Raw genomic sequence first — 24,835 nt, forward strand, 5'->3', positions numbered from 1 at the left:
CTGGTAGCGCAGAGATGTGTTCTGGAGTGGCCAAAGAAGGATTTCTAGCTATAATCCCAGCCCAAATTCAGTTCCTTATTCAAGCCTTTATATTTAGTATAGTGGACATGGGGGCTGTCAGTTGGCAGCCTGGCACAGCCAAACCGTGCTTTGGGCCGGCAGGAGTGTGGTCAGGGGTCTTTGGGACAGTCCCCTAGTGGCATCGACAGGAAGTTTGGGGCCGCCCAAGAAGTATTTTTGCCCCATAATCCCACCCTAGCCTGACTTTCATTTAGTGCTCTGTACTTGATGTGAGATACTGTTTTACATATTAGTTAGTATATCTGCCTAGCTAATTAACTTCTCTCTTTAGGGTGCGTAATAACAACCTTTTAGTGTGTCCAGATTTGCTTTTGAAAAAGGAACTGGGAATAAGGAATAAAGAACTGGAAATAAGCAACCAACTTTGGTCTCATTATTGGGTCCCAGTCACCACAGGGTAATGGAGCCAAGGCCACAAGTATTGTGAATTTGGGGCTAAATTGTTCCTTAATTTAAGTTGGTTGAAGTGATTTGAATCAGGAAGTCTGTCAGAACATATCCACTTGTGAGAGCCTCCCCTCTTTCCACAGCCCAGTCAGACTCGGGAAGTGGCAAACCAACCATCTGTGCTGGGTCAGACCAACTTTGTTCAGCCAGTCATTGGCCTGTGTCTGACACTGGTAAATAGGTGCTGTAGAGCAGGCACAGGGAATGTCTACAGCGCTCAATCTCACCCATCGCTGATGTAGGAATGTCAGAGGGGATGTTAAGGTTATTTAGTCTGAACGAGAAAAGACTGAGGAGAGACTGGATAATGCTGGTCTGCTACCTGAAGGGCAGTTATAAAGAGGATGGAAATAGCCTTTTCTCTGTGTCATGGGGAACAGGACTAGGTACAATGGCCGCCAACTACAGTACAGGAAATTTAGGTTGGAGATTAGGAAGAGTGTTCTGATGGAGGGTGGTCAAGCACTGGAACAGGCCACCTAGAGAAGTAGAGTCTCCAACCATAGAGGTTTTCAAGAGCAGGTTGGACAGAAACTTGGCTGTGATGGTTTTGTCAGGGCTGATCCTGCCTTGAGCAGGGGGCTGGATTAGATGTGACCTTGTGAGGTCCTTTCCAACCTGATTTTCCTGTGATCCCTGACCCATCTGTTTCGTAGCTCCAAGTGGACCTGTCCTCCGTAAATGTATCTAATCCCTTTTTTGGACCAGGTTATACTGTTGGCATATACAATCTCACATGGCAACAAGTTCCACGAGTCCTTTTAGTAGATACCTCCTGTTATTACTAGGATTCTTTTTGCCAGAGCCCTCCAAGGATGGACAGGGCAATTCTTCTGATGTGTATCAAGTGAACATTAATAGTAACCCCTAGACCATGTTACAAGTTTCCTCCCCTTAATGCGATCTGGCAAATGGCTCCTTAGACCTTACAGCAGTGACCTTTGGCCTTGAGTTCTCCACTGGGTGTATGGGTCTTAGTTTCTGGCTCCCCACTGTTCGAGCAGGGACCCAGCAGCTGCGTCTGTCCTCCCAGGGTCACAGCATGCTACACACATTCCTTTGTCCATTATTCATAGATTCATATTCATAGATTTGTAGATTGTGAGGCTGGAAGGGACCTTGGGAAATCACTGGGTCCAGCCCCTGCACCAGACAGGAAAGACAGCTGGGGTCAGGCGACCCCAGCAAGGTGACCTGAAGATTTCCGGGGTAGCCGATTGCACCACATTTGGAGGGAGCCTATTCCACAATCTGGACACCATAGCTGTGAAGAAGTTTTTCCTTACGACTTTTTCATTCCAAATTGTCCAATCCCCTGGCTCTGTGCCTGGCACAGTCCTTATAGAAAAACAGTTGTGCCTTGCACGCCTAGTACCCAGTCACGGCACGCGCATCTCCCAGTGCGGCAGAAGGCGCTCTGTTCAATTCTGTTGCTTAGTTCTGGGCGGTACTGGGGGTGGGGGTGTCTTGGTAGTGTTGTGGGGAGTGTGGAAATGGGCCTGCAACCAGGGCTGTGGAGCTGTGTGGGCATGTGGGGGGGCTCGTGGCGGGTTTCATGTGGCAGTTTTGTGTGGTGATTTGGAGGCATTTGTATGGAAAGGTTTGGGGACATATGGTGACACTGGGAGAATTTTATAGGGATTATGGGAAGTTTTGGGGGGGAATTGTACAATGTTGGTTTTTTGTATTTTTTTGTGTGTAACAACTCCTCCTGTATTTGCCACGTGTGAAGGAGAGTGGATATCTTGCTCACCCTGTGTACTCCTGCTGAAATGCTCTGGAGTCCCGAGCTTTAAGCTGGGGAGTTGGACCGAGGGGTGTTTGATTCAGTTTGTACAGAGTATTTGCAGCAGGGCTCAGGATCCCTGCAAAGGCAGAGTGGGAAAGTTTGCAGAAAGTTGTTGCTTGCAACAGCATATGCATGTTTTTGATTAGCTCCTGAGGCAGCCAGGCTCAGGGAAGGGAAGGGACCCGGGACCAGAGCTCGGGGAAGACCCACCCTGCCACCCGCCTGCCTACAAGGTGAACCTGCCCTTAGTGACTGATGTCCTTTCTCCCTCTGTGAGGCAGACGGCCCTGCGTGGAGGAAAAAGGGTAGTATGTGTCAAAGAAAAATCTTTGGTGTCAGATGCCGATGGCAAAAAGGTCAAAAGGCTAACATAACATATTTTGTCATTATAGTTCCGTATCCCCTCCCAGCTTAAATGTAAAACACATGCGCAGTCAATCTCGCATGAAACCTAAGAGCACACAGTCTGTTCACAGTCATGATTGGCAGTCCTGTAATTATTCAGGCCTGGCGTGTTGTAATAGGCTACCCTGTAAACTATGACTTTGGAAAGATTTCCGCCTTCGGTGGAGATCTCCACGCACGCCCAGGAGACACAGTCAGCGATTTGGCCAGTCACTGACCTCTCCCCGCCAACGGTAAAAGGTTTTCAGGTGTATTCGTTTTGCCCGTTCTCGACAAGAGCTCACAAAAGTCTTTAGACCGAAGTTACCTGTATGCTTTGCTTAAAATCTGCACCACGCAGTTTGTAATCTGTGTAACAAAAATATCTGCATGCTGAACTGAATAAATCAACTTCTCTTTTTACACCGCGCAACCACGACTTCCTTCCTACACTGCATTCTTCTGTAGTGTCCGTAAAAATAAACTTTCTGTATAACCAAGACGCGTTAAACTTCCTGACTCCTCTCGCTTACCCACCTGTCCGACTACCTACCCCACCCGGATCCAGCCGGTCGTGCCGACCCAGGCTCGCAGGTCAAGGGTACACCGGTCCTTGGACGCGACAGTGTGGTAGACTTGCCTAGGAGGGCCGGGTGTTGATCTGGGAAGGATCCGGGGAGAGTTAACTGAGGACCAGCCCGGGGCTGGGTGGGTGATAAACCCGGCGTTGTTTCAGTTATCAGCACAAGGGGCCGTCTGGGACTTGGAGAAAGGTGCTTTTGGGGGGCGGGAACAGTGCGTGTTTCTGTGCAGATACTGCAGACATGGAGCAGAGGAGAGCTGCTCTTCCCAGGAGGCTCTAGCAGAGAGCAGGACTCTCTGGAGCAGCAGCACCAGCCATGGGTATTGTGCCGCGTGTGAAGGAGAGTGGATATCTTGCTCACCCTGTGTACTCCTGCTGAAATGCTCTGGAGTCCCGAGCTTTAAGCTGGGGAGTTGTACTGAGGGGTGTTTGATTCAGTTTGTACAGAGTGTTTTAGTTCATTGATACCTGCCTTTGGCAATTAGATTATTGATATCCTGTTCTTCTGTTAACCTCATTCATATGTTGACTGTTTTGTAAATAATAAGCTGTGTAAAAAATTAGACTGTGTGTACTCTGGTGTGTGGGGAAACCACAAGAAAGTACTCCACGAGAGGTGGCCCCAGCCTTAGGGGCTGGGAGGTTAACCAAGGCAATTTGACACCACAGAACCCTGCGTCCGGACGTGGCCGTGGGTAGCACCATGGCTAGGGTTACATTTGGAAAACTGGTCATTGTGTCTGCTGAGAAGGGACCTTTTTTGAAAATATGATGACTTTGTATGGAACACTGGTGATTTGGGAACTTTTTGTGGAAATGAGTGTGGAAATATGGTGATATCGTGTGTAGAAAATGGTGTGGAAATTTTAGGATGATTGTGCAATTGGTGTGTTGTGGGGCCTATGGAAAATTGTGTGGTGACTGGTAACTGTATTGAAATATGGTTATATTGTGTGAGGGAAATGGTGTGGGGATTTGGAAACCTTTTTTGAGGGCATGTGGTGGTTTCTGTGTGGAAAACCAACCATTTTGTGTCATGAAGTCTTAATGGCAATGTGCTGTGCTGGACCCGTGTGGGTCATCTTATCCACTGTGGTGCGGTAAATGGTGCGTGTGTTTTCACTCACGTTAGACTGTTTAACGCGGGTCTGCCATTTCTCACAGGCTGCTCCTCGTGCCCCCGTCCTTGGAGCCAGCGTGTTGGCGAGGAGCCGCAGCGTGACTGCAGCGCTTGCAGAAAAAAAATTCCCAGATTTTGCTTCTCAGAGTATGAATGGGGGAGGAACGTATACTTTTGTTTAGCTTTAACTACTACCAGTAAGTTTAAGCCAGGATTTCCTTGGCTGATGTCAGCATATCCAGTGCCACATTTGTGGCCCTTGCTGCTTGGCCGTGGAGTCACTCGGAGTTTAGAAGCTGACTGTCCTTTACACAGTTTCAGCTGTGTGCAATGGAGCCCTTTCTGTAGCTCAGGTGCACTCGGATATATACTCCCCTTCTCCAATTGAAGGGAATTGTTAGCTGGCAGGTGTGTTGTGGGGGAACTGCAGACTGCTCAGTTTCCCTCCTTTCCTATAGAACTAGGCCAGGACAGTGAGGGAACTTAACTATATACCAAAGTATTTACATTAACTTATCGCAAGGAAAAGGAACATAGACATAAAGATATGTACTAGATAGATAGATAGATATGATATCCAAGCAAATAACATAAACAATACCCTTAAACCAGTGCTCCAGATACAGGTAAGTATCTGATCTGAAACATGTAAACCCCAAAATAAATATAGATAATCAACAAATAAACTATAGTAAGTATAGGTGAACAGTAAGTAAGCTTTAATTCAAATAAACAACAGGTGAATAACAGCAAAAGGGGGTCCCAGCACAGCCCTAGTCAAAGTTATAAATTTAAGACTCTATTCATCTACTAATATACAAACACAAGCGTTCACAAGATATAAGGCACGACAGCACACCACTTACGGCACAAGAGCCTCAAAGATCAACTTAACCCCAAAGGGAGACCCCAATGCTCCTTGGGTCTTTTCTCAAACCCTTCAAGGAAGCTGGTAACTTCAAGGGGGGGGACCTCCCAGTGGGCCCTACACTTTCAGGAGCCCTTAACTAATCAAGGGGGACTCCCCCGCCACGAAAATCCTTTTTCCCTACAACTCACGCTTCCAGGCTTGGAGGGTGGCCCTCGTCTTTTGTGCCAAGCTGCTCTCTCGCCCACAGTGGGCTTCAGGGGTTGCTGTCCCGCGAAACGCGGGTCCGCTATGTAGGGCTTCTGGGTCCTCTGGCTTGTCCCTGCCCCCCGGCTCAGTAGCCCAAGCAGCATCTGGCTCCCTGGACTCAACCTTTTGCTATGGGTCGGAGGCCCGGGCTGCGTCTTGCAGCATGGGATTCAGTTCGCTCCCAGACCCTCTGTGCAGCGTCTCCTGCACCGAGCTCCTGGCCTCGTGCCAGGGCTTGGGGACCTGAGCTGCTCAAGGGGCTCCAAAGATCCTGCTCTATGCACCAGTCTGTGCACTGTGTCTCTGACCCCATGTCAGAGGTTGCAGACCCGAGCTGCCTCACGCAGCTCCCAGGGTCTGAACTCTGTGTGCTGTGCTGCACACTGTGGCAGGGCACTGTTGGTGCTGCCAGTTTAAGAGCAGAGCCAAGCAGCCAGCAGGTCATTGATTACGGCAGCCATTTTAGACCTCTGGCCACCTATATAAACAGGGCAGTTTGCTGCTGGCAGGCCAGGCAGTAACATTGCCTGGCTGCCAGACTCCATGCAACATCCTGGAGGTAAGGGCAGAAGCTGTAGGGGTGGGTCATGTAACATTGGAGGTAGTGGGGCCAGGCACGGCTGCAGCTGCCTGAGCCCTGTGGGGTGCAACACCCCAAGGAGAGGTAGTTTGGGTCAGGCGTGGCAACAGTCACCTGAGCTCACCAGGGAGGGAAGCCCTGTGGCCCCAGTGAGGGGAAAAACCAGAGGGCTGGGAGCCCAGTATCATTTGCCCAGTGAGGGGAGGCCAAAGTATGTCTTTGGATGCCTGAGGCTGCAGTTTGGGCCAGAGGCCGAGTAAGGGGAACTCAGTCTGAGAGAGAGGGGTGAGTCCTGACCCCGGTAAGTCCACCACTGCTGGGAGGCTGAGAGTGGTTCTAAAGTAAGAGCTGTAGTAGAGCACAATGACCTGCTGCTCCAAGGGTGGAGGGGGGGGAGCGTTGAGAGTCCCCATGAGACCCTGGAGCACCAGTCGTGATGTGGGCTAAGAATGCCCCAGTGAGGGGTAGTCCCAGAAAGGGGGTAGAGAGGAGGGGTCCCAGCGAGGGGGAAGGTGTGGAACCCCAGTGATGGGGAAACTAGACAGCATGTATGAATGTATAGAGTTGCCCCAGGAGGGGCTAGGGCAAGCTTAGACCCGGTCAGGTAATTGGCTGGCCACTACCCCAGTGAGGGTTGCAGGAGAGACCCAAAAGATGGTATGTCTTGCTACCCAAGGTATGAGCTAGCTAAAGCCTATGGCCTAAGGGGCCTTCTCCAAGGGGGAGCAAGGCAGTATAAGTTGTCGGTGCGTGAAAGAGACCCTGTGAGAGGGGGTGGAGTGCAAGAGGCCGCAGTATGAATGTGCGTGTATCTGTGGCCTGACAATGAGGGCTAAGCTTGGTCCGGCTGTAAGCCGGGAGCATTGTCATCTGGATGCCATCTGCGAGGCTTGGGCTGCGGCGTAGGGGAGGAACGGAGCTGCAGATAGCGCCCCCTGGCATTGGGGCTGGAATGGGCAGCCTCCCGCCTTAATTAACAACTAATTAACAACAAGGCATGGCAGGTGAGACAGGTGGGTGGGGTGACCAAAGGCAGGTGGGGAACTAGCACTGTGGCTAGTCAGGGAGCCCCACTTTGCCACACACACCAAGAAGCTAGCTTCTGGAGCAGTCTGCTGAACCCGTGCAAGGATTCTGTCTGTTTTTCTCCTCTTTGCCCCCAGCAGGGGTGGGGCAAGCCCCTCTCCACAGTTAGCTGATTGGTGGATGGGCTCCACCAATCATGAGGAGGATTCTCGGATCCCAACATGCTGGGCTGCATGGGTAAGTTTGCTACATTTACATAGAGGGTTTTTTACTTGATGACGCACTTATCAAGAACCAGGTACTGTTGAGTCTTTTAAGACACGAGACTACATCCCTTTTACGATAGGAAGTTTTTTACAAGCTTAGAGACAGAATTGTGGGGAAGTTGCAATTCCTTTACTGATTCCGAGGGATCCTGGTTTTGTCTGATAACAAAAATAAAATGCAAAATCTCTGATGAAAACCCCTAGCATCCATGCTTTTCTGTGATTAAAATGAAACACATTCATTTTAATATGTTTATAGGTATCAGTTGAACATTATGTTTTATTGGTATCTTTATCATTTTAAAGCTCTTTGAATCCTACTCGTGCCTCAATCAGTATAATCAAAGGTGTGCCCTGTTCTCAATCGGATGGGATGGATAGGCAGGAGGGATGCCAGAATTTCGGGCGGATCCCTCTATCCTCTATAGAGTTAGCCCAGGCCCAAAGTTCTTAACTATATACAATTTATAGAGTTACCAGCATTTATATATAAAACTCTTTAAGATAGATATCATTACAGATATAGAAACAAATATACATATAAAGATCTGTTAGCATGAGGAAGTCTGCCCTAGGGAGAGCATTCGGGTAAGTACCCGTGCCTCGGGCCCAGGAGAGGGGTGGATCCCAGGACAGTCAGTCCAGCAAGTTTATACCACAGGTGGGTTAGCTAATAAAGACATCTTTACAGAGCCCATTACACAGAATTAATACATCCAACTATTTATAACATCAACAATAACAATAGATACCAAATAACATACCTAACTATACCGGATATTAGACGCACCCTATCTGGGTTCCAACCACTTGGTTCCTCAAATGGGAGAGGGTCTTCTCCCCCTAGGCCCCCTGGGGCTTCCACAGAACCCTCCCTGGTGTACATTTGGGGGTCTCTTCCCCTTCAACCCTGGAAAGCGGAGGGTGTGCGGGGCCTTCCCCCTTGCCCACTTTGCCAGGGTCCCTTGCCTGGGGGCACTTCCCCTGCAGGACCCGGGTTCCCAGTAGCTCATGGTCCTTCCTTTGGGGGCTGTCAGTCTGGCCTCTGGGTTCCCACACCATCTCAGGCCTTCTGGAGCCATTGGCCTCGAGTTGAGGGTCCTGCCCTCTGGGCCGTGTGACCCGCGTTAGGCATCCAGGGAGCTCCTATGGGAGCTGAGCCCTCACTGGCTCTGGTTCCCAAGTCTCACACCAGGGTTCTTTCCCCTTCTCAAGCCCTGCTTTGGGCACCGGGGCTCTTTTAGTTTAATGCTGAGCCACACTGCGGGACTCTGGTTATCCTGCCTGGAGCCGGGGCTAACTTGAGCAGCCTCGAGCTGCTGCCAGGGCTGACTCTCCGTGTGCCGACCTGTGCGCTTCGTGGGGCCCAAGCAGCCTCAAGCTGCCCCCCGGGCCAGCTCTCCAGGCGCCAACCTGTGCACTGTGTGGGGCCCGAGCAGCCTCGAGCTACTCCCAGGGCTGGCCCTCCATGCACCAACCCATGCACTGCTTCACCCAGCTGCTTGCCAGGTTTGTAGGCTCAAGTTGTGTCAAGCGCCTCCCAGAGCCCGAGCACTGTGTGCTGATCCGCACGCTGTCAAGGCTCAGGTGGGGTCCTGATCATGGTCATCTCTGGAGCTTCTCTCTCTCCACTCTTTCCTTGCTGCATCTGCCCAGCGTGCAGGCTATTGCTTGTGATGTAAATGCAGACCCATTGCTTGTTGATTTTGCACCAGCTTAACCACATGTAATATATAAGTCAGGCTTCTGCTAGGTCCATAGTTTGCAACAGTCCATGCATCCTGTCAGCTACTGACCGTGTCTACAACCTGCACAGGAGGAATCCCCCTGCAACAACCCCCCCTGCCCCTCCGCGCCCAGTTATCTAGAATACAGGTAACCTTGTGGGTAGGCTTCTGATAAGAGGCAGAAGCAAGTCTATAGCCCTAACTTTTATTTGTTTGCACCTTTAAAACATGAGAACAAACATTTATCCCAAAGTCTATCTGGCTATCCCCAACACACAACATAGGCTCTCACTTCTATTGGCTGGGAAGAACCAGGAGGAGGGTGGCACACAGACTGGCAGCAGGTCTTCTTGAATTTGCTAAGTTCTCCAAATTTCCCTTCAGCCTATGCCAATATGTATAGATATACACTGAGTTACATCAATTGCTACCACTACTACTGTTTCAAGATAAAGCTATGATATTGCCTACGCGGATTATTTAATGTATAGACTTCTCTTAGCTCCTTGTAAGGAATTTTTGGCATAAAGTAGTATAATATTGAGAATGGGGTTGAAGTGATAGTGTTATTCATTGTGTACTTAGAAAACCTTGAACCTGTACAGAGATGTATCCAATAAGGGTGTGTATGTATACCACTATGCATATAGTGCATGCGTGTATAATGCACACCATAGTTAACACAGTGATCCTATTACTAGCTCTCTGTCTATCTCCTGTACATGGGGCTAGTGATATACTGGTGATATATAGAATTCATGTATTCTTTTTGCGTAGCGTCTGTTGTTAATACATACATACATACATACATCTATATAAAAAATAGGTATACTAAGTATGAAGACAAGCCCGGCTCAGTGCTGTCCTGCTGTGGTTCAGTCCGAGCACTGCAGCCACAAGGAACGGTGTCGAGGAGGGGAGACGAAACCGCTGCTCAGAGCCGCCCTCCTGTGGCCGCGCCGGGCATTGCGGCGGGGGGACGCGGGCGGGCACCGCAGCCGGCTCCGCGCTGCCGCCGGGGGCTGGAGCGGCGCTTGGAGCGCGGAGATGCGGGCAGGGAACTAAGCGGCTCGGTTCCGCCCTCCTGCTGTGTCTTAGCTTCCGGTGGTGTCGTATGTTGATGGATTTGAGGTGGAGTAGCGAGGATCCTGTAAGCCAGAGGTATATCGTGTCCGCCGTCTTTTTAAAGGCGGCGAGCTCTTTAGGACAGGGAAGGGGCGTTGTGAGCTTGCTGTCGCTCGGGTTTGAGTGTGTGGCAGCCGCAAGGAGCCAGTCGTTCCTTCCCCCACTCACGGCTATCTGGGGTTTCATTACCTCCCCCACTTGAGTGCGGGTGTTTGGAACCTTTTTTTGGTCCTTTGAGAGGTTTGACTTCCCTGTCAGGACAGCTGTAGTTTCTGCCCGTTGTCCTCCAGGTGCGGGGCCGCTTTCTTGAACTGCAGCCCCTGAGCAGCGCTTTTTCGCTTGGCCTTGTGTCACGGGAGCCGGTGGTTGGCGGGGAGCACCATGCTGTCAGTAGGAGTCCAGGTGCCTTCTGGCGCCATATTACGTGCCATGGTATGAGTTGGGTCCGTGGGCTCGCGGCCCGTGGCTTTCTACGTCCAACTGACCCGGTCCTGGGAAGCTGAAGGAGGGGATTCCTGCTCACCCCTCCGTCGAACAGAAGACGGAGGAACAGGGCTTCCAGGGGCGGAGCAAACAGAGAGCCGTTGCAACTTGCTGTGTCGGTGTCTGGCTCCATACCTTACACCCAGACTGTCTCTCTGTGTTTTTTTGTGTGGGTGGGTTCTTATTGTTTTTCTTTTTCCTTCTTGCAGCTGCAGCAGGACAAGCAGCGGGCAAGCTGTGACAGGTGAAAAGGCAGCCACATGGGATGTGAAGGAAAGGGACTCTGGACAGAGCGACCTCCCTGCCTTTAAGTCTCGATCATGTATTGGCCAAATTTGGGCTGGGTGAGCCTTTGGACAAACTCCCTGTAACTTGGAAATGGGTCTCTGCCCTTGATGCTGCTGCACTTCTGAAGCAGGCAGGTGGAAGAGAAGTGGTGCAGGCTCCTACCCTGGGGGTGTTTAAGAGGAGGTTAGATGAACATCTTGCTGGGGTCATTTGACCCCACTATTATTATTTCCTGCCGTGGCAGGGGGTCGGACTAGGTGATCTGCTCAGGTCCCTTCCGACCCTACAAACTAAACTAAACTAAACTATTGAAAGATCCTGTAACATGGCGTCATGAACAGGATGGTTGGCTGCAGATCATGACAGGGATGATCAGTCCCGCTGTCAGGCATGTCCTTGGGCGTCTGGTTGCGGGCAGCTTGTGGACGCTGATGAACTTTGGCGCCATCTGCAATTTCATCACGCTCCCGGCCACACCGATAATGACGGGACCCAAGTATTTTGTGTGTGGCTTGGGGAAGACCCCAGGAGACCTTGGGAAGCCCGTCTTACGGGCCGTGCTCTCGGCTGCATATTAAGAGATCCCACAGTCGCTTTCTCTATCCTGTCGGCCCAAGGGGAGCAGGTCGCCGCAGCCAGCGAGTTCCCCACTCCCGAATGGGATGCCACCCCCTCCCAAGAGTGGGACGGTTGTGTGGAGGCGATCGCGGTGCTTGCGGGTGACAAGGGGTGCTTGCAAGGAATCGCTCCCCCCTCTCTGTCCACGATCCCCGGCGGCGTTAGTCACCGGTGGCTGCATGCCCTAGCTGAAGACCTCGGGGTATTAAAAGAAGGGAAAAAGAAGGGAAAGAAAGTCGCATGCTTGCATGCTTGTCTTGAAACCCTCATATCCACCCTTAACCGCTTGAATGATTATGAAGTGGCGGTCGTTACCATGAGCCGCGCTAGCAAAGATGGTGCCTTTCAACAACGGCCGAGCGGCAGAGACAAACTGGAGCCCCCGCCCCCTGCTCCACCTACTGTCCCACCACCAGTGACGCCGCTATATCCGCCACCCCCTGAAGGGCGGGGCAAGACTCGTCCTCCTCCTCCAGTGCCTCCTTCTCCAGCGCCCAACTTTGTGCCAACCCCCCCGCTTCAGGTTCATCCTATTGAGATTGTGAAAACCCGCCAGGACAACGATGGTAACGTTATCACCGAGCGAACCACCAGAGACCGTGATCGTAACCTCTTGCGACGTCCGCCCGTGGACAGGATGAGGAGGCCGATACTGAACCTCTCATCTGCCCATCCATTGCGCTGCCGCCGCGAGACCCACAGGCACTGCCCCTGTCATTCATGGGGTTATGGGTGAGACTTGTGGGGAGACCAAGGGGATCGGGAGCAACCGCCCCCACATTGGGACCGAGTGTACTCCCACGCCGACATCAGAAGCTATGGTTACTCTTTTTGATCTATTTTTTGTTGTTAACTAATATCATTGTAATGTATTCCTTTACAAAACGCGCAAAGCGAAGTTTAGATTTATCCCCATTACCCATTGCGGATAACTTATTCCGCCGCACCTCACAGGAGTGGATGTTACTTACTGGACACACGTCAGGCTTGGTTTGTGCCCATGCACCCACTTCAGCTGCAGATAGCCCTTTTCGTATAGCCGTTATCCCTGTTAATTACACGGAGTTATTTCTGAGTTTTACACGTAATTCCCCCGGTAACAAAACTATCCACTATTTAGCCTGTAGAACAACTTGTTCCGTTAAAACCCTCACTTATGGATGGAAGTGGAATGGTACCCACCCAATCAATTGCACGGTCCAAGATGTGCCACAGGGTTGCTTTAATCTTACCCATAATCTTACCTTGGGGAGCAATAATCTTACCTTGGGGAGCACCACACTCCATCGTGCCCGACCCCAATAATGTCACTCTCTCTATCCCATCTCTTCCTCAAGCCGCTTTACAAACAGTAAAAGTTAAACTCTCTACCCTCGACACCCAGTGTTTTTGGGGGGTGTCACACTATTCCGTGTACCTTCAAAACGTCCACGTCCAGGAGGGCTTTTGAAGATATTACGGCATTCCGTTTGTTCTCCACAAAAGCTTTTATGACAATAGGGAGTAATTTCGGTTTATCTGCTCACCATAAGGCATTTAAAACCTTTACCAACCACTTTAGCCCGGATCTCAAGTCATTATTAGCCCTTTACAATACAAAACACCCCCCACTAGTGGGGCTAATTCCAGCTCCCCATGACACTATGTTTTACTGCCAACGGGATGAAAATTCAACCAAGGCCATTTTATATAGTCATTTTCCATATCATTCGAACGTCTGCTGTATTTTGGTGCAGGTTACCCTATGCCCTTATCAGTTTTCCAATGTCACTCATTGGACCACCCCGCTCACGCTCCCAAATAACGCTCGGAAATGCCACAATGTAGTTTCCACTGACCAAATCACAGGTGTCATGGGGGAATCAAAATTCTGGTCCAATATGACCCACACTGAGCGTAGAAAGTTTGCTACCGGGTGGACTCTATATGGTATGTTCGTTACTGGTGCTTCTGCCTCTGTTTTAGCCATTCAGCAGTTACAGACTTTAGAATTGTTAGCAAGACTCGCCAACGGTATGGCAGATGCTTTAGAAGTGTTTAATCGCCAGTTGCAGGACACCTTTAAAATGGCGTTCCAAAACCGTCTTGTACTGGATTTTATGCTAGCTAAAGAGGGTGGGTTCTGCGCAACATTGAACCTCACTGCACCACATGAGACTTGCTGTCTCGTCATTTACAATGCCTCAGAACCCCTCTCCAAAGCTATCAACCAAATCCGCAAGGTAGCAGAAGACACACGCACAATCGTTCAGACCCCTTTCAATTGGCTAACAAGCACATTCGAATCATTATTTAACCTTCGACTTTCGCCGTGGTTGGCAAATCTGTTAACCCCCCTGTTTACAATCTTGATTGTTATTTCAGTTGGGTCTTGCTGTATTGGCCTAGTTGTCCATTGTATCCGATGTCAGGTTACATCCGTCATGCTCATTACACATCACAAGTATCTTCCCCAGACGAATGCTAACTCCCAAGAAATGAGGCGAAGCGCATTATAAAGCTAGTTCAATAGCCAAGTTCCATTTTTGTTTAACTAGTTAAATTTAATGGTAATACTTACCTTGAAATGTCTGTCTTAACCTCCGTGGGCTTGTCACTTTGATGCATAAAGCGGTTCGTTTCTCTGGAGGCCACAAAAATCATAGACACACACTCATTAGATGGCACAAAAGGTGTATTTGCAAATAGGGTCAGAGCAGAGTCAAGAACTCAGATTACTCCGGACCAACAAAGGAATTTTGCAGGCAGTATTTATCTTCTCCCTCCTGGGCACGTGTGCAGAAACAGGAACTCTTACAGCTCACTTCCGTTTCATACAAGCATACATGTGGTTACATCACAACATACATCGCATGTATAGTATAATTAACTACTTAAGTATGCAGGATGGAGAGGTAAATATGCATCAGCTAATTAAGCATGCTCAGAAACTACAGCAGGTTGCCAAGAGTTCAACCCCACCCCCCCCTTTCAAGGACACAGTCAGTTGAATTCCAGCTTCTGTAATCTCTATGAGACAGGCTAGGGAGAAGCTGGGGGAGAGTCTGCGATTTAGCATAAGAAAAGCTGTGGCAAGGCTGGGAAAGGAAAAAAAAGGGTCCTTGGCAGTGTTTCTTTCTTATCGGGTGCAAGATGCAAGCTGTGCATTTCTAACAATACTCCATTTCTAACAATATTCCATTTCTAACAACTTATAGAACTAGACATGTTAGGATTCCTGTTTAACTGTACTTTGAGTGTTTGGGCTTTAGCCCCATTTTCCCTCTAGGGTTTAGAGTGTGTTAACTGTCATTATTGTAGCAGCTCGTTTACTTATTTGTTGTAAGCCACTTGGCTCACATGGCCAGGGGGGCATGTTGTAATCATTTTGCACTTGTTATGCATTATAACCTTTTGTAATAGGTGGCCATGTTCGCATACGTCAGCTAGAGGTCTGCTAAGTGAATAAGAGACTCTAGGGCGGCAATATAGGAGAACCATGCGGTTGGGATTTTCCACACAGGGTTTCTCAAGGGGAAGTCCAGGGTCTGTCAGTAATGTGACAGTCACCGCTCCGAGCCAATGAAGAAGTGCCACACGCGATTAGACCGCCCTGCATCACTGAGGGTATAAAAGACATTGCACTACGAACTTTGGGGTCTTTGCGCGCCCGACAGAACGTACCCACGGAGCAGTTCGAACACGGAGTGACCTTCGGCCCGGCCAGCCGGAGGGGAGGACGCCAGACCCGCCTGATCCTGGCGACCAACCCCGGAAACACCTTGCCAGAAAACAGCAGCAGTCTCATGTGTCACTAGGGCGCGTGAGACGTGGTGAGTGTGTGCTCACTGGTGGACACAGCACCATTGATTTTGTTTTGTTTTGCACCTCATTAATAAAGTTGAGCCTGACCACCTATAACATCGCAAAGTGTGATCTGCTGTAAGCCCAACTATTGAAAGATCCTGTAACAGGCGGAAGTTCTTTCAAAGTTATACTTGGCCAGGTGACCAATTACCACATGCCAGGCATGAATAATTAATGAGTTGGCACTTGTGCTCTCTTTGTTTGCTCAAGTTTCATGCTGGCAGCCCATCCTTTAAGAAAGGGGGGGACCTTTCTTTTAGTTTAGGTGGTATACTGAGCCTGTTTGGTCACAAGAGGGTAAGCACGACACAGTATTTTGATCTTACAGTTTCATTAAAGTTAGCTAATCTCGTTACTATAGGTACTTTATTTTTCGTGCTGGGCTGTCAAGGTTAGTTTCTGTCTCATATGAGAAGCTCAAGCGATTTGAAATGAGGCACAGACAGGGGTGTGTGCATGCAGCACTGTTAATACAGAGGGATAGACTACAATTGCAGAGTTTGTTGTGTTAGCCTCTGACCTTTTGCCATCGGCATCTGAAATCAAAGACTTTGATCTTTGACAGGTGGGAAGTTAGTCATTTTGTGATAAGCTGGTGATGTGTTTGGGGAAATATGGTGGTATTGGGAGAATTCTGTGGGAATTTGGGAGCTTGTTTGGGGAAATGTGCTTTTTTGTGGAAGACGTGGCGGTGTGTGGTGATCAAGGATTTGTTTTGGAAATGTGGTGATTTTTGTGTGGAAAACTAGTGTTTTGGCAGCTGTTTGTGGCAATATATGGTGATTTTGTGTGTGGAAAATAGTCTCGTAATATTAGGGTGATTTAGCAACTTTTTGTGCAACTGGTGTGTTGTGGGACGTGTGGAATAGTTTGTGGTGATTGGGTAAGCGTGTGGACATATGCTTGCGTTGTGTCGTGTGAGGGGGTCGCACACCTTTTTTTTTGTGGGCACATGTGTGACTGTTTGGACGCATGGTGGTTTCCCCATAGAAAACTGGCAGTTTTGTGTGCTGATTTGACTACCTTTTTTCTGGCAGTGTGGTGGGTTTTTTCGGTGGGAGGTTTGTCATTTTGTGTGGTGATACACAAGTTTTTTTGTGGAAAGGTTTAGGGAAATGTGGTGGTATTGGAAGAGTTCTGTGGTGCTTTGGGAACTTTTTTCCCTGGAAATGTGATTTTTGTTGTTGTGGAATGTAGGACCTTGTGGTATATAGGACCTTTCTTTGGAAATGTGTGGAAATATGGTGATTTCATTTTTAGAAAATGGCGTGGTAACTTTAGGGTGATTTGGGAACTATTGTGTGGTGACTGGGTAAGCGTATGGAAATATGGTTATGTTGTATGAGGGAAAATGCATGGTGATTTGGAAACCTTTTTTGTAGGAATGTGTGTAGAAAAGGGTGATTTTTGTGTGCGTGCGTGTGGTGATTTGGTAACTCTGAATGTGCTGGGTTGGCCCAGGGGGGTTATTTCATCCACTGCAGCACACTTAACGATGCGTGCTGTCTCACTGTAATGACACTGGCTAACGTGGGTCTGCCCTTCCTTTCCACCTGCTCCTCGTGCACCTGTTTGTGGAAGCAGTGTCAGCGAAGAGCTGCAGCGTGACAGAAGTGGGACTCGGAAATATCCCAGGCACCACGGGTAACGGGCGAGTACGAGTTTCTGCCTTTAACACGCTTGGCAGGCAGAACGCACCCGCAGTTGCTCAGGCTTCTGCCTGGAGGCGCATCATCTGCGTGTCCCGCTCCTCTGGTAACACCTCCAGTGACTGCGGCTCTTGCCTCTAACTGCCGGTAGCACCCTCCAAAAGCAATGTGCAGATGCCCCTTGGCTTGCAGGATCCAGGGGGCCCAGACCCCACAGGCTTTGTATTCTCCCTCCCTGTGCCCGGATGAGGTGTTGACCACTTTGATCTCTGCAGGCTTCAGCACTTGTTAGCCACTGAACCTTGCGTGCCCGTTATCCAGGCCCCGTGACCTTGTCCTACTGGACAGGCTCTGTCAGTGTGATGTAAAAATCGCGGTTCGTTTCTCGGGAGGCGAAAAAAACCTTCAGCCACAGACACACTCTATTAGCAACACAAAAGGTATATATTTGCAAATAGGGTCAGAGAGAGAGACAAAAGATCAAACACTCTGCTGCCCCCGAGGGAAACTGCCCAGCTGGCTTTATCCCCTCTCTCCTGACCACGTGTGCAGAAGGAGGAACTTTTACAACTCATTTCCGATTCATACAAACATGTATGTGAATACGTCAAATCATGTGTCGCATGTGTATTATAATTAACTACTTAAGTATGCGGGGCGGATAGGCTTATATGTATTAATTCATTACGCATGGGCAGACAGTACCTGAGGTTACAAAAGTCTGAATTTTCCTTGCTTCAAGGCTAGAACTGCAATCTACTCTTATCTGCATGAGAAAAGCTGAGGAGTATATGCTTTACTGTAACAAAGAGATAGTAACTTTGCAAAACAAAGAGGGAGTGATACCTTAATACAAAGAGCTCTCAGTAGCTCTCCCAGTTTTTTCACCAGGGAGGGCTGACAGCTGCACTGTTTTAACAAGACACCAGGGAGGGCTGACAGCTGCACTGTTTTAACAAGACTTATTGATAATGCATTTTTAATAATATTTCTAACAAGTGTTTCCTAGCCTCATCCTTCCTCTGAAGGCTTCCCATGAAATCCCTTGTCCTGTCCCTGTCTGCAGCAGGCCTGCACCACTTTTCACCAGCTCCCTTTAGAGAGTTGTAGGGGAGGCGGGGAGAATACTTCCTTGCCTCCTGCTCTTTGCTTCTCTCAGCTTTAAGGTGTTTATCTGCTTCAGTTCTCTCGTCCCTCTTCCTTTGGCTGTGCAGTGGTAGCGTTGTCTCCTGTATACGGTGGACGTTGGTGTAAGCCAGGGTTGGGCAACTATTTGGAGTTGTGGGCCACGCAGGCAGTTTTGGGGAGTTGCACCAGGGCAGTCAACATTGTCTCCTCTGCCTGAGCCCCAAACGTGCCAAGCTTGTAGGCTGTGTGGCTCATCCCTGCCACTACCAACAGCGGACAATCCCAGCCTGCCCCACGCCCGCTCTGGACTCGCCTGAGCCAGAGCGGACCAGTTACAACCTGCGCGCACAGCTCGTGGCCCAAATCTCGCCGGCATTGCTTCTGCTCCAGACCACCCACCCACATTGAGTACTGGCAGCGGTCGGGTAGAAGCTGCTGCTTGGCATGGGGGAAAAATGGCCCCGCCCTCTCACAGTGGCTGGGCTGTTCTTGCTGCGGCTACCTGGAGCCTGCACCCATGTTGCCCTTCTGCACCTCTGCCACTATCACTGCTGGGCAGCGGCGGCAGTGCAGAGGAGATGCAGGGCAGCCTGGGTGCAAGCTATGAGCGGCTGCAGCAAAAAGGGCCCAGCGGCAGGGTAGGAACAGCTTTTCTTTTTCACCGAGCAGCAGCTTCTGCTCGGCTTCTGCTGCTGGTGCCATTGGTCAGCGTGGGTGGGTGAGTCCAGAGCAGGGTCAGGGCTGTGCACACAGGTTCCGGCCAGTCTCCTTCACTGGGCTACGTCGAGAGCTGGGGCGGGGCGGGCCGGGATCGGGGCTGTGCATGTGGGAACCTGCCAGTACCATGGTGCTGGAGCCAGTGGCAGTGACAGCTGGAAGGAGCCACTGCTGTCCAGGCTGCCTAGGAGGGCAGTCCAGCCACAGCCCTGCTGCGTTCCCAGGGATGGCAGGGCGTGCCACAGGCCGGACAGCGCCTGGGCCGGGCGGGACCGAGGAACAGACAACGTCCCTCCATGTGCTGGATCTGGCCCGTGGGCAGTATTTTGTGCACCCCTCGTGTAAGTAGATGCACATGTTACACCCGGGATGGCTCTGGAGAAGCAGAAGACAAGCCGGAGCAAGCTCCTTCAAAAAATGTACGCCGGTCTATCGGGATATTAGTAGTCGGGCACTTTTCCTGACAGCAGCTACGTAAAACAAAGAATACAGAGTACTGGGTGGGAAGGTGCCACGGCCCCTTGCAATCCGTCTTGCAGGTTTGAGGCCGGTTCCAGAATCGCACATCTCTACCTTTGTGCGGGGGTTTTATAGAGTTCAGGTTGAAATTTGTGTATTCCACCCTGTTTGTCTGAGGTCAGGAGCGCTTGGCCAATAGAGCGGAGAGCTGGGAAACTGAGGCGAGGCCTGGGACCATGCTTTCTGGAGGTCGCCTCATTAGCATTGCATGTAATTATTGGCCTATACATCTCAACACCCTCCAAAACTTCTCTCACATGCTACTTGTGGTGTTTCAGACTGAACCGCTTCTGGGAGTGAGGAGTAATGTAATGTAGCAGAAGAATGGCGAGGAGTGTTCAGGACTCCCTTGCAATCCTCACCTTGGACTCGAGTGGACGCCGGGTACTTTAGCAGTGACGGAATATGGTTCTACATGGAGGGGCCTCTTTGGTCTGCTAAGTATAATCGTTCCAGATCAAAATTGGCAGGTATTTTTTCTGAGAGTATGAATTGGGGCAGAATATGTTTGTTTTTTTTCTTTACCTTTTAGCCAGTATCGTCTTGCATTATGCAGTTAGCATTGTTATTCTGTATTCTAACTTTTGTGAGTAGGGCCAAGCTTAGCAGGAGTTTCAGAGTCATTACTGGGGGGGTGGGAGGGCTGTTTCTTAAGAAGACAAACTGGGTTTTACTGCATGTTTCCTTGGCGAACGGAAAACCTGGGTCCCTGCTAATTCCCCTTTTTGTACGTGAAGCGAAGATGCAATGACATTTCCTAGCGATGCTCTGGTCCCTCTTAGCCGATAAAGGATTACAACCCTCCAAATTAGATAAAGTGGCTAGAGACAGGGCTATAATATGCCCTGTTATTGATCACACCTCGAGCCATAAGAATAAGCCCTTTGCGCTATGCCTACCTAGTGACTTGTCACACCACAGTACAGATTCTCAAGCCTACCAGCTGGGGGAGATGCAGGAGGGAGGGGGAGGCTAACAGCAGGTCGTCTCTACTTTGTAAAGGTCTTTGTTTAAACCTAATTTTTACATGAGATTTTTAAATGGATGGGTGTCACGCAGACTTGTTTTGCTGAAACTTTGGGAATGGGACCGAATCCATTTTCCTGTGCGCTCAGGACATGCCGATGGCGGGGGCCTGCCTCCCTGGGAAAACTCCAACTCGGGAAGGGAGGAGCACCGCTCATCTCTTTTTCCCTGCCTGCCTGGGAACCCTCCTAGCCTCGTGTTTGTTACGCTCTGCTGTTTAGACCTATTTTAACTTCTAACAGGGTCACAAAACCAAATGCTTGTAGCCGCCATTTCCCACCGTTCCAGAAAGCAGCTACTCGCTCTCGGTCTCATCTAGCGGTAAAGACTCGAGAAAAAAGATTCTTCTTCCGCTTTCTTTGGCTGTCCCTTGGGATGTAAGGGTAGGCTCATGGCTTATTCATTGTATGCCAGCTTAAGCACATGTCATTCATAAGTTAGGCTTTTAGTAGGTCTGTAGTCTGCATTAGTCAGTGTGATCTATCAGGCCCTGACTATATTCTCAGCTTACACAGAGGGGGAATCTGCCTGCAGCCTTTCCCATCACCATCTGCTTAACATCCCTGCTTCTTTACACATTCTGCATTTAAGGAGCTGTTGTGTCCCAGCGCTCCTGTTCCCTGGTGCTTCCCCTGGGTACCCACCCTGTCTCCTGTATGTGCTGGAGGACTGGTTTAAGGAGATGCACAGAGGGCCCCGCAGAAGTCCTGCGTGGTCATGGATTAACAACAAGGACTTGCAGTTGTGTGTTACCATTGGTGGGGTGTGGCATGTGTGAGCTGCAGCTGTCAGAGGAATTTTTTGGAGGGAAGCAAAATTGTTCTGCTCCCCCCTACTGTGCTTTCCAGGGTGATATCTGTGAGACGGCACATCCCCTGTCCAAACCTGAGCCTGCTGAGCAGGGGAACTGGCATGGCAGGGGGCCAAGATACCCAGTTGACAGCCCAGAGTGTAAGTGGAAAGCTGTAATGGAAGCGCTCAGTGTGGCCTTTTGAGTTCAACAAAATCTGTCAAATCTTCCATGTAACTTGTCACGAGGACAGGAAAAAGAAAAGGACGTGATCAGGGGCCCATGTTAGAGTCTTACTGGGGGTCAGGGGGCTGCAAGTTCCTCCTTTACTGCGCCTCTGCTAACTGTCATTGTTAAAGGGCCAGGGTTAGGGGCGGGGGCATTCTTGGCTGCTTGGCCAAGTGCCTGGGGGAAGAGGGAGGAGAGGTTCAGGGGGCCAGAGGTCAAAGTTGGGTGAGGGTTCAGCAACCCCAGACTGCCCAGGTCTCCCTCTGCATCCCCCAGGGCTGGGCTATGCGCTGCTGGCAGTGACTTTGACTAGAGTGATTGGCAGGCACTTGTAAACAATCTGCGCTGCTTGGGAGATATGGGCTGTGACACCTTGGTGTTTTGGACTGTGGGAAGAAAGCAGAAAGCCTTGTAGTACAGGCTGCAGTTGTGGGACTGCACCCTGTTTTTGAGACGCACCCCCTGCCCCCTGGACCTTATTTCTTGCATGTCCATGCAGGATAGTGGGGGGGGGGGGAGGGAAGGAAGAGGCATGGATGAGACTTGCATTTTTCATTCAGCAAATTTCAGTAAGTCATGTTAGTACTAGTAATATTATCCCTGTTCTGATTCTAACTATTACTATTGTTTGTTTCCCCATGCACTTTGCCAACAAAGCATCTGGCAGCTCCCAGTAAGAAAAGGAAGTTTCCAGACAGGTGACAGAAGAAGGAAACCAAATGATTTAAGTATGCAGGTGGTGATGTTGTTGTTGTTGTGAAGGTCTAGGAACCATGGGAGAGGTTGGAATTTTTGTGATGTCTTGTGTGGCACCAACAGCCTGGTTTGGACAGACAGAAGCAAGGTTTTAGGCATCACAGTTCCCTTTTTCAGTCCCGCTTCCTTGCCAGCATCCTGTCATACCCCAAAGATTGCCTGTGTCTATGCCGTCTTAGAGTCGGTCTGGTAAAAGAGGGGTCAAAAAACCTGTGGTCCGGATGCAGCCTGTGAAGAAACCGGTTCTAGCCCGTAGCAGTCCGACCGAGGAGCCGCATGCTCCGATCGTGACGGCGGCAGGGACGTCCCCGGCGGCCTGTTGTCACTGGGTTCAGTTTGTTTTCTCTTTGCTGCAGCAGAAGCAGCCTCCCCAGGGTGCCGGCCCCTGCCTTTTCCTTATGAGTCCCTTCACAGCCCACGGAGATGACCGGGGAGCAACCCGCCACGTCGGCAGCGGTGCACGATGGCAAAAGAACGGCCGTTCCCTGCAACAAAAGATCACGCCTAACTCCTAGAGCGCAGAGCAGAGCATTGACGCAAAGCGAGATGCTCGTGGGTAGGTCAGCCTGGCCTTGCTGCTGCTGCTACGAGTGCCCAAGGAGGGAGCCATTGGAACAATGTGTCAGGTTTTCCCTCAATTGCTCTACGATGGGAGGGGAGCACTAATGACCACATGGGCTAGCAGGACACTTGGGTTTTCAGAAGGGGATGGCTGGAGAAAGTCTGTGGCCAGCAATAGGAGCACAAGGCTGCCCAACCGGCCTGGGGAACACGGGGCTCTTTCCTAAGCCAGGAGTGGCAGGACTTGCCCAGCTTTGCCAAGTGAATGCTGTACCTGCGTACTGTATGTGCCTACCTTGTCTCTTGCTGCCCTCTCCCTCCCTTCATGAGCACAGGGGCAGCCTTTCTTACGCACCTCTCACTGCTACTTCAAAGCAGTGGTTCTCACCCTTTTTCACAGTAGGACCCCCACTATCCCGGTCCCCGATTCAGAAAGTCTCTCCCTCCCTCTCCTGCTCCTTTATGCTGTCCCTGGGCAGTGTTGCAACATTTCCCTCAAACTTGTGACCCTTTAAAACCTTGTTGCAGAGGAATGTCTCACATATCTCCAGCTCTGCATCTCTCCACCTTCATATATCTACAGCGCTCCATATCTACCCCTCTGAATATCTCCCGGTCTGAATATCTCCAGCTTTATATATCTCCCTTTATATATATCTCCAGCTCTGCTTATCTCCACCTTCATATATCTATAGCTCTCTATATCTACCCCTCTGAATATCTCCCGGTCTGAATATCTCCACCTTTATATATCACCCTTTCAATACATCTCCAGCTCTGCATATCTCCATCTTCATATTTCTACAGCTCTCTATATCTACCGCTCTGAACATCTCCAGCTCTAAATATCTCCAGCTTTAAATATCTGCCTTTCTATCGATCTCCAGTTCTGCATATCTCCACCAGCATATATCTACAGCTGTCTACATCTACCGCTCTCAATATCTCCAGCTCTAAATATCTCCAGCTTTGAATATCTACCTTTATATAGATCTCGTGTTCTGCATATCTCCACCTGCCTCTATCTACAGCTCTCTATATCTACCGCTCTGAGTATCTCCAGCTCTAAACATCTCCAGCTTTAAATATCTGCCTTTCTATAGATCTCTAGTTCTGCATATCTCCACCTGCATATTTCTACAGCTATCTATATCTACCACTCTGAATATCTCCAGCTCTAAATATCTCCAGCTTTAAATGTGTCCAGCTTTAAATATCTGCCTTTCTATACATCTCCAGTGCTACATATCTCCACCTGCATATATCTACAGCTCTCTATATCAACCGCTCTGAACATCTCCAGCTCTAAAAAGCTCCAGCATTACATATCTGCCTTTCTATAGATCTCCAGTTCTGCATATCTCCACCTTCATATATCTACAGCTCTCTATATCTACTGCTCTGAATATCTGCAGCTCTAAATATCTCCAGTGTTAAATATCTCCCTTCCTATCAATCTCCAGTGCTGCATATCTCCACTTGCATATATTTACAGCTCTCTATATCTACTGCTCTCAATATCTCCAGCTACAAATATCTCCAGCTTTAAATATCTGCCTTTCTATAGATCTCAAGTTTGCATATCTCCACCTGCATATATCTACAGCTCTCTATATCTACCGCTTTGAATATCTGCAGCTCTAAATATCTCTAGCGTTAAATATCTGCCTTTCTTTCGATCTCCAGTTCTGCATATCTCCACCTGCATATATCTCCAGCTCTCTATATCAACCGCTCTGAATATCTCCAGCTCTAAATATCTCCAGCATTAAATATCTGCCTTGCTACAGATCTCCAGTTCTGCATATCTCTACCTTCATATATCTACAGCTCTCTATATCAACCGCTCTGAATATCTCCAGCTCTAAATATCTCCAGCTTTGAGTATCTGCCTTCCTAACGATCTCCAGTTCTGCATATCTCCACCTTCATATATCTACAGCTCTCTATATCTACCAGTCTGAATATATCCAGGTCTGAA

General features: G+C 49.6%; 1 protein-coding gene across 8 annotated transcripts in view; it reads left to right on the forward strand.

The window, feature by feature from the left end:
* Window positions 1-24,829, forward strand: part of PIGZ (phosphatidylinositol glycan anchor biosynthesis class Z (Gwada blood group)) — a 40,986-nt gene extending 16,157 nt beyond the window's left edge. Inside the window, exons 2-4 of one of the 8 annotated variants that reach the window (XM_090051092.1) lie at window positions 10,938-16,045; window positions 19,772-19,963; window positions 22,195-24,829. In XM_090051092.1, the coding sequence (XP_089907218.1) occupies window positions 10,938-11,076 (139 nt within the window). In that variant the 3' untranslated portion in view covers window positions 11,077-16,045; window positions 19,772-19,963; window positions 22,195-24,829. Of the gene's footprint in view, window positions 1-9,891; window positions 10,282-10,937; window positions 16,046-19,771; window positions 19,964-22,194 lie in introns of those variants that run through there. The other 7 variants (XR_016442899.1, XR_016442903.1, XR_016442900.1 and 4 more) reach the window with 7 other exon arrangements.
* Window positions 24,830-24,835: the final 6 nt, after the last annotated feature.

The sequence above is a fragment of the Crocodylus siamensis genome, chromosome 6 (assembly GCF_052110815.1).
Source record: "Crocodylus siamensis isolate JL-2025a chromosome 6, ASM5211081v1, whole genome shotgun sequence".
NCBI lineage: Eukaryota > Metazoa > Chordata > Crocodylia > Crocodylidae > Crocodylus > Crocodylus siamensis.